The sequence below is a fragment of the Perca flavescens genome, chromosome 16 (assembly GCF_004354835.1).
Source record: "Perca flavescens isolate YP-PL-M2 chromosome 16, PFLA_1.0, whole genome shotgun sequence".
NCBI classification, from domain to species: Eukaryota; Metazoa; Chordata; class Actinopteri; order Perciformes; family Percidae; genus Perca; species Perca flavescens.
This window is the reverse complement of record NC_041346.1, coordinates 34,561,355-34,571,354: the sequence shown is the minus strand read 5'-3', so window position 1 is coordinate 34,571,354 and position 10,000 is coordinate 34,561,355. Positions and strand designations below refer to the sequence as shown.

The 10,000-nt window shown below is 50.5% G+C and overlaps 1 protein-coding gene across 5 annotated transcripts in view; it reads left to right on the top strand.

Moving 5' to 3' along the window:
• fer (fer (fps/fes related) tyrosine kinase) overlaps positions 1–10,000 on the top strand; it is a 37,205-nt gene that overhangs the window by 13,206 nt on the left and 13,999 nt on the right. For 4 of the 5 annotated variants that reach the window (XM_028601483.1, XM_028601480.1, XM_028601481.1 and 1 more), the window contains exons 7-11: positions 303–440; positions 2,360–2,479; positions 5,749–5,871; positions 7,521–7,722; positions 9,731–9,826. In XM_028601483.1, the coding sequence (XP_028457284.1) occupies positions 303–440; positions 2,360–2,479; positions 5,749–5,871; positions 7,521–7,722; positions 9,731–9,826 (679 nt within the window). Of the gene's footprint in view, positions 1–302; positions 441–2,359; positions 2,480–5,748; positions 5,872–6,035; positions 6,068–7,520; positions 7,723–9,730; positions 9,827–10,000 lie in introns of those variants that run through there. The other variant, XM_028601484.1, reaches the window with a different exon arrangement.

The window sequence follows — 10,000 nt, the reverse complement described above, 5'->3', positions numbered from 1 at the left end:
GAGTCCTACATGCTAACACGCTAACACACACGCTAACATACTGCATCCTGCTGGAGTGCAGTGGGAAGTATTTCCTTTGTATTTTCACAGTAAAAGCATCCTGCAGGAGGACTGTGTGATGTATTTCCTGTGTATTTTCCCAGTAAAAGCATCCTGCAGGACTACAGTGTGAAGTATTTCCTGTGTATTTTCACAGTAAAAGCATCCTGCAGGAGTACAGTGTGAAGTATTTCCTGTGTATTTTCACAGTAAAAGCATCCTGCAGGACTACAGTGGGAAGTATTTCCTTTGTATTTTCACAGTAAAAGCATCCTGCAGGAGTACTGTGAGATCAGCAGTCTGCTGACGGAGGAGATAGTTAAAGTTCACCAGGAGATCTCGGCGGCCGTGGAGCAGATCGACCAGCTGGCAGAGTACCAGCACTTCATTGACGCCTACAGGTCAGAGAATAGCCCCTATCTACCCCTACAGGTCAGAGAATAGCCCCTATCTACCCCTACAGGTCAGAACATAGTCTCTATCTACCCCTACAGGTCAGAGAATAGCCTCTATCAACACCTACAAGTCAGAACATAGTCTCTATCTACCCCTACAGGTCAGAGAATAGCCTCTATCAACACCTACAAGTCAGAGAATAGCCTCTATCTACCCCTACAGGTCAGAGAATAGCCTCTATCAACACCTACAGGTCAGAGAATAGTCTCTATCTACCCCTACAGGTCAGAGAATAGCCTCTATCAACACCTACAGGTCAGAACATAGTCTCTATCTACCCCTACAGGTCAGAGAATAGTCTCTATCTACCCCTACAGGTCAGAGAATAGCCTCTAAATACCCCTACAGGTCAGAGAATAGCCTCTATCAACACCTACAGGTCAGAACATAGTCTCTATCTACCCCTACAGGTCAGAGAATAGCCACTATCAACACCTACAGGTCAGAACATAGTCTCTATCTACCCCTACAGGTCAGATAATAGCCTCTATCAACACCTACAAGTCAGAGAATAGCCTCTATCTACCCCTACAGGTCAGAGAATAGCCTCTATCAACACCTACAGGTCAGAGAATAGTCTCTATCTACCCCTACAGGTCAGAGAATAGCCTCTATCTACCCCTACAGGTCAGAACATAGTCTCTATCAACAACTACAGGTCAGAACATAGTCTCTATCAACCCTACAGGTCAGAACATAGCCTCTATCAACAACTACAGGTCAGAACATAGTCTCTATCAACCCTACAGGTCAGAACATAGCCTCTATCAACACCTACAGGTCAGAACATAGTCTCTATCAACACCTACAGGTCAGAACATAGTCTCTATCAACACCTACAGGTCAGAACATAGTCTCTATCAACCCTACAGGTCAGAATATAGTCTATATCTACCCCTACAGGTAAGAGAATAGCCTCTATCAACACCTACAGGTCAGAACATAGTCTCTATCAACACCTACAGGTCAGAACATAGTCTCTATCAACACCTACAGGTCACAACATAGTCTCTATCTACCCATACAGGTCAGAGAATAGACTCTATCAACACCTACAGGTCACAACATAGTCTCTATCAACACCTACAGGTCACAACATAGTCTCTATCTACCCCTACAGGTCAGAAAATAGCCTCTATCAACACCTACAGGTCAGAGAATAGCCTCTATCAACACCTACAGGTCAGAACATAGTCTCTATCAACACCTACAGGTCAGAACATAGTCTCTATCTACCCCTACAGGTCAGAACATAGACTCTATCAACACCTACAGGTCAGAACATAGTCTCTATCAACCCTATAGGTCAGAACATAGTCTCTATCAACACCTACAGGTCAGAGAATAGCCTCTATCAACACCTACAGGTCAGAACATAGTCTCTATCTACCCATACAGGTCAGAGAATAGCCTCTATCAACACCTTCAGGTCAGAACATAGTCTCTATCAACACCTACAGGTCAGAAAATAGTCTCTATGAACACCTACAGGTCAGAATATAGTCTCTATCAACACCTACAGGTCAGAAATTAGCCGCTAGGGCTGTGCAATTAATCCAAATTTTATCGTGATTATGATTTCGGCTCCCAATGATCAAAAAAACAGAATTATCGAGAAAAACAATCCTTAGTTATAAGTAAACTCTTATTTTTACTTGTATTCTGAATGAAAAAATAAAGTTTAAATAGGAAAAATATTAAGGCAAATTTCACAGTTGTATGTGTTTTTTTCTGTTGATTTATTTAACTTTTCCCACTGTTTTTTAAGTTCAATAACTGCAACATCTTTCCAGAAGTTAACAAGTAATCGTGTTAAATTATTGTGATTTCAATAATTTAACCCCCCCCCCCCCCCCCCCCCCAGGTCTCCGGAGACCCCCGAGGCCAACGTGGAGTTCGATGCGTCCCTATTGGACGAGACGGACAACCTGCCGGCTGACGAGATCCTCTGGAACACGCTGACAGCAGACAGCCTGCAAGCTATGTGAGCTCCTACAAAATAAAACACTGTCCTTTGAAAATAAAACACTGTCCTTTGAAAATAAAACACTGTCCTTTGAAAATAAAACACTGTCCTTTCAAAGTAAAACACTGTCCTTTCAAAACAAAACACTGTCCTTTCAAAGGGTTAGCTATGTAAGCTCCTACAAAATAAAACGCTGTCCTCCATCCATCTTCGTCCGCTTATCCGGTGTCGGGTCGCGGGGGGAGCAGCTCCAGCAGGGAACCCCAAACTTCCCTTTCCCGAGCAACATTAACCAGCTCCGACTGGGGATCGGCGTTCCCAGGCCAGGTTGGAGATATAATCCCTCCACCTAGTCCTGGGTCTTCCCGAGGCCTCCTCCCAGCTGGACGTGCCTGGAACACCTCCCTAGGGAGGCGCCCAGGGGGCATCCTTACCAGATGCCCGAACCACCTCAACTGGCTCCTTTCAGCTCTCTTTTCGTCACAACGGTGACGAAAAGGTGCGATAGATTGAATGCAATACCGCACCCGCTGCGCCGATTCTCCGACCAATCTCCCGCTCCATTGTCCCCTCACTCGCGAACAAAACCCCAAGGTACTTGAACTCCTTCACTTGGGGTAAGGACTCATTCCCTACCTGGAGAAGGCATTCCATCGGTTTCCTGCTGAGAACCATGGCCTCCGATTTAGAGGTGCTGATCCTCATCCCAACCGCTTCACACTCGGTTGCGAACCGATCCAGTGAGTGCTGAAGGTCGCAGGCCGATGATGGCATCAGGACCACATCATCTGCAAAGAGCAGCGATGAGATCCCCAGCCCACCAAACTGCAACCCCTCCCCACCCCGACTACGCCTCGATATCCTGTCCATAAATATTACAAACAGGATTGGTGACAAAGCGCAGCCCTGGCGGAGGCCAACCCTCACCTGAAACGAGTCCGACTTACTACCGAGAACCCGGACACAGCTCTCACTTTGGTCATACAGAGATTGGATGGCCCTGGTAGACCCCCTCACCCCATACTCCCCGCAGCACCTCCCACAGTATCTCCCGGGGGACCCGGTCATACGCCTTCTCCAAATCCACAAAACACATGTAGACCCGGTTGGGCATACTCCCAGGCTCCCTCCAGGATCCTTGCGAGAGTGAAGAGCTGGTCCGTTGTTCCACGACCAGGACGGAATCCGCATTGTTCCTCCTCAACCCGAGGTTCGACTATTGGCGAACCCTCCTTTCCAGCACCTTGGAGTAGACTTTACCAGGGAGGCTGAGAAGTGTGATACCCCTATAATTGGCACACACCCTCTGGTCCCCCTTTTTTAAGGGGAACCACCACCCCAGTCTGCCACTCCTTTGGCACCGTCCCAGACTTCCACGCAATGTTGAAGAGGCGTGTCAACCAGGACAGCCCCTCCACACCCAGAGCCTTGAGCATTTCTGGACGGATCTCATCAATCCCGGGCTTTGCCACTGTGTAGTTGTTTGACTACATCAGTGACTTCCGCCTGGGAAATCGGCGACAATCCCCGTTATCCTCCAGCTCTGCCTCTAACATAGAGGGCGATTAGTCGGATTCAGGAGTTCCTCAAAGTGCTCCTTCCACCGTCCTATTACCTCCTCAGTTGAGGTCAACAGTGTCCCATCCTTACTGTACACAGGTTGGATGGTTCCCCTTCCCCTCCTGAGGTGGCGAACAGTTTTCCAGAAGCACTTTGGTGCCGACCGAAAAGTCCTTCTCCATGTCTTCTCCAAACTTCTCCCACACCCGCTGCTTTGCCTCTTTCACGGCAGAGGCTGCAGCCCCCGGGCCCGCCGGTGCCCTGCAACTGCCTCCGAGTCCTCCGGGATAACATATCCGGAAAGACTCCTTCTTCAGTCGGACGGCTTCCCTGACCACCGGTGTCCACCACGGTGTTCGTGGGTTACCGCCCCTTGAGGCACCTAAGACCCTAAGACCACAGCTCCTCGCCGCAGCTTCAGCAATGGAAACTTTGAACATTGTCCACTCGGGTTCAATGCCCCCAGCCTCCACAGGGATGCGAAAAGCTCCGCCCGGAGGTGTGAGTTGAAAGTCTGTCGGACAGGGGCCTCCTCCAGACGTTCCCAATTTACCCGCACTACACGTTTGGGCTTACCAGGTCTGTCCAGAGTCTTCCCCACCCCCTGACCCAACTCACCACCAGATGGTGATCGGTTGACAACTCTGCCCCTCTCTTCACCCGAGTGTCCAAAACATACGGCCTCAGATCAGATGAAACGATTATGAAATCGATCATTGACCTTGGCCTAGGGTGCTCTGGTACCAGGTACACTTATGAGCATCCCTATGTTCGAACATGGTGTTAGATTATAGACAATCCATGACTAGCACAGAAGTCCAACAACAAACAACCACTCTGGTTTAGATCGGGGAGGCCGTTCCTCCCAATCACGCCTCTCAGGTGTCTCCATCATTGCCCACGTGTGCGTTGAAGTCCCCCAGCAGAACAATGGGTCCCCCACTGGAGCCCCATGCAGGACTCCAGTCAAGGTCTCAAGAAGGCGAATACTCCGAACTCCTGTTTGGTGCATATGCACAAACAACAGTCAGAGTTTTCCCCCCCACAACCCGCAGGCGTGGGGAGGCGACCCTCTCGTCCACGGGGTAAACTCCAACACAGCGGGCGCTCAGCCGGGGCTTGTGAGTATCCCCACACCCGCCCGGCGCCTCACACCCTGGGCAACTCCGGAGAAGAAAAGAGTCCAACCCCTATCCAGGAGTATGGTTCCAGAACCGAGACTGTGCGTGAGGTAAGCCCCACCAGATCTAACGGTGGCGCTCCACCTCCCGCACCAGTTCGGCTCCTTCCCCACAGAGGTGGCGTTCCACGTCCCCAGAGCCAGCGTCTGCCGCCCGGGTCTGGTCCGTCGAGGCCCCTGACCTTCACTGCCACCCATGTAGCGTCGCACCCGACCCCAACGGTTCCTCCCACAGGTGGTGGGCCCATGGGCTGGAGAGATGGGAGCCACGTAGCTTGTTCGGGCTGTGCCCGGCCGGGCTCCGTGGCAAACCCGGCCACCAGGCGCTCGCCCGGCGAGCCCGCCGTCTGGGCCTGGCTCAGGCGGGGCCCCGGCTTCCTCCGGGCAGGGTCACTCCATCTCTACCTTGCTGTCCTTTCAAAGTAAAACACTGTTCTTTCACAGTAAAAGCCTTTAAGGTTTTAACAACAACTTACAAAACGTTCTGTGTGTCTCTGTCTGTGTGTGTGAGGTCGCCTGTTTGTTTATTGTTGTTGTTGGTCTCCAGGTTGTCGTCGGCGACGGAGGAGCTGTCTCTGACTCAGCAGAACCTGAGGACCAAGGAGGCACTGGCTGACGACCTCGACACCAAAATACAGACCAGCCAACAGAGCTCAGAGAGGAAGAGCGAGTGAGACAGACCACCTCAATCAAACTATATACTCTCTCTTTCTTTAACTCTCTCCTGACTGTGTTGGTCTCTCTCTCTCTGTGTCTCTCTCTCTGTCTCTCTCTCTCTCTCTCTCTGTCTCTCTCTCTCTCTCTCTCTCTCTCTCTCTCTCTCTCTCTGTCCAGACCAGCCAACAGAGCTCAGAGAGGAAGAGCGAGTGAGACAGACCACCTCAATCAAACTATATCTCTCTCTCTTCTGACTGCGTCGGTCTCTCTCTCTCTCTCTCTCTCTCTCTCTCTCTCTCTCTCTTCTGACTGTGTGTCGGTGTCTCTCTCTCTCTCTCTTTCTTCTGACTGTGTGTCGGTGTCTCTCTCTCTCTCTCTCTCTCTTCTGACTGTGTGTCGGTGTGTCTCTCTCTCTCTCTCTTCTGACTGTGTGTGTGGTGTCTCTCTCTCTCTCTCTCTCTCTCTCTCTCTCTCTCTTTCCTGACTGTGTCTCTCTCTCTCTCTCTCTCTTCTGACTGTGTGTCGGTCTCTCTCTCTCTCTCTCTCTCTCTCTTCTGACTGTGTGTCGGTGTCTCTCTCTCTCTCTCTCTCTCTCTCTCTTTCTTCTGACTGTGTGTCGGTGTCTCTCTCTCCTGACTGTGTGTTGGTGTCTCTCTCTCTCTCTCCTGACTGTGTGTCGGTGTCTCTCTCTCTCTCTCTCTTTCTTCTGACTGTGTGTGTGTCTCTCTCTCTCTCTCTCTCTCTCTCTTCTGACTGTGTGTCGGTGTCTCTCTCTCTCTCTCTCTCTTTCCTGACTGTGTCTCTCTCTCTCTCTCCCTCCCCTGACTGTGTGTTGGTGTCTCTCTCTCCCTCCCCTGACTGTGTGTTGGTGTCTCTCTCTCCCTCCCCTGACTGTGTGTCAGTGTCTCTCTCTCTCTCCTAACTGTGTCTCTCTCTCTCGACTGTCTCTCTCTCTCTCTCTCTCTCTCTCTCTCTCCCTCCCCTGACTGTGTGTCAGTGTCTCTCTCTCTCTCTCTCTCTCTCTCGACTGTGTGTCTCTCTCTCTCTCTCTCTCTCTCTCTCTCTCTCTCCTAACTGTGTTTCTCTCTCTCTCTCTCGACTGTGTCTCTCTCTCTCTCCCCCCGACTGTGTGTTGGTGTCTCTCTCTCTCTCCCCTGACTGTGTGTCAGTGTCTCTCTCTCACTCTCTCTCTCTCCTAACTGTGTCTCTCTCTCTCCCTCCCCTGACTGTGTGTTGGTGTCTCTCTCTCCCTCCCCTGACTGTGTGTTGGTGTCTCTCTCTCCCTCCCCTGTCTGTGTGTCAGTGTCTCTCTCTCTCTCCTAACTGTGTCTCTCTCTCTCTCTCTCGACTGTCTCTCTCTCTCTCTCTCTCTCTCTCTCTCTCTCTCTCTCTCTCCCCCCTGACTGTGTGTCAGTGTCTCTCTCTCTCTCTCTCTCTCTCTCTCTTGACTGTGTCTCTCTCTCTCTCTCTCTCTCTCTCTCTCTCTCCCTCCCCTGACTGTGTGTTGGTGTCTCTCTCTCTCTCCTGACTGTCGGTGTCTCTCTCTCTCTCCACTGACTGTGTGTTGGTGTCTCTCTCTCACTCTCTCTCTCTCTCTCTCTCTCCTAACTGTGTCTCTCTCTCTCTCTCTCTTGACTGTGTGTCGGTGTCTCTCGCCCTCAGCTGTGTCCTGCTGCTCAGTCAGAAACTGTCTCTCCTCGAGCTTCATCATGCCGTCCAATCACTGCGCGGCTCCGAGGCCCGCCTTGCGTCCCAGAAGGCCTTGCTGGACGCCAAGATGGCGGACGCCGCGACCACCCTGCCCCCCCCACCAACCCCCCCGGCGCTGCCGTACGAAGACGACTCTCGCTCCGTCGGATCCACCGTACGTACTGATCCATTCATCAGGGATCTGGTCTCAGGGCTGGATAGAGACCTGATACACACACACATACACACAGAGACACACAGACACACACCCAGAGAGAGACACACACAGACACACACACACACACAGAGAGAGACACACACACACAGACACACATAGACACACACACAGAGACACACAGACACACACACACACACACACACACACACACAGACCCTAAGGTATAGGGGGCGGGGTATGACTGGAGGAATATATGTGAAGTAGGATAATGTGCAGTAGTTTTATTTATTTATGATATTGTGCGATATACTCCTTTTACTGTATTATATTTAATGATGTGTTGGATAGGTAGTGCTGTAGATGTCTGGTTCAGGTAGTCCTGTAGATGTCTGGTTCAGGTAGTGCTGTAGATGTCTGGTTCAGGTAGTGATGTAGATGTCTGGTTCAGGTAGTGATGTAGATGTCTGGTTCAGGTAGTCCTGTAGATGTCTGGTTCAGGTAGTGCTGTAGATGTCTGGTTCAGGTAGTGCTGTAGAGGTCTGGTTCAGGTAGTCCTGTAGATGTCTGGTTCAGGTAGTGATGTAGATGTCTGGTTCAGGTAGTCCTGTAGATGTCTGGTTCAGGTAGTGCTGTAGATGTCTGGTTCAGGTAGTTGTAGATGTCTGGTTCAGGTAGTGCTGTAGATGTCTGGTTCAGGTAGTCCTGTAGATGTCTGGTTCAGGTAGTGCTGTAGATGTCTGGTTCAGGTAGTGATGTAGATGTCTGGTTCAGGTAGTGCTGTAGATGTCTGGTTCAGCTAGTGCTGTAGATGTCTGGTTCAGCTAGTGCTGTAGATGTCTGGTTCAGCTAGTGCTGTAGATGTTTGGTTCAGGTAGTTGTAGATGTCTGGTTCAGGTAGTGCTGTAGATGTCTGGTTCAGGTAGTGCTGTAGATGTCTGGTTCAGGTAGTGCTGTAGATGTCTGGTTCAGGTAGTGCTGTAGATGTCTGGTTCAGGTAGTGCTGTAGATGTCTGGTTCAGGTAGTGCTGTAGATGTCTGGTTCAGGTAGTGCTGTAGATGTCTGGTTCAGGTAGTGCTGTAGATGTCTGGTTCAGGTAGTGCTGTAGATGTCTGGTTCAGGTAGTGCTGTAGATGTCTGGTTCAGGTAGTGCTGTAGATGTCTGGTTCAGGTAGTGCTGTAGATGTCTGGTTCAGGTAGTGCTGGTTCAGGTAGTGCTGTAGATGTCTGGTTCAGGTAGTCCTGTAGATGTCTGGTTCAGGTAGCGCTGTAGATGTCTGGTTCAGGTAGCGATGTAGATGTCTGGTTCAGGTAGCGATGTAGATGTCTGGTTCAGGTAGCGCTGTAGATGTCTGGTTCAGGTAGCGCTGTAGATGTCTGGTTCAGGTAGTGCTGTAGATGTCTGGTTCAGGTAGCGCTGTAGATGTCTGGTTCAGGTAGCGCTGTAGATGTCTGGTTCAGGTAGCGCTGTAGAGGTCTGGTTCAGGTAGTCCTGTAGATGTCTGGTTCAGGTAGTCCTGTAGATGTCTGGTTCAGGTAGTCCTGTAGAGGTCTGGTTCAGGTAGTGCTGTAGAGGTCTGGTTCAGGTAGTGCTGTAGATGTCTGGTTCAGGTAGTCCTGTAGATGTCTGGTTCAGGTAGTCCTGTAGATGTCTGGTTCAGGTAGCGCTGTAGATGTCTGGTTCAGGTAGTGCTGTAGATGTCTGGTTCAGGTAGTGCTGTAGAGGTCTGGTTTAATGGTTGTGTAGTGGATTATGCGTCAGTATCCTGTACTGTACAACACATCACCTCTCTGGGACATTAATGTTGTCTCAGTCTAAGAGAGTTCTGCATGGAGCCTCCACACAACTACAGCCTTAACCCTTCATAAGAAACATCTGGAACATGTTTTAATACAGCTGTTATTGTGTGTGTGTGTCTGTGTGTGTGTGTGTGTGTGTGTGTGTGTGTGTGTGTGTGTGTGTGTGTGTGTGTGTGTGTGTGTCTGTGTGTGTGTGTGTGTTTTCAGGATAAGATGAAGGACAGGAGTTCTCGGTTTGATACTCTGCGTCATCTAGCCGGAATGATCCGCTCTCCTAAAGCCATGCTGGGCTCCTCCACCTCGGTGAGATCTCACCTGTCTGTCTCTCACCTGTCTGTTTCTCCTCTCACCTGTCTCTCTCACCTGGCTGTCTCCTCTCTCACCTGGCTGTCTCCTCTCTCACCTGGCTGTCACACCTGGCTTTCTCCTCTCTCACTTGTCTGTCTCCCCCCCCTGCAGCAGTTCTTTGATGTGATC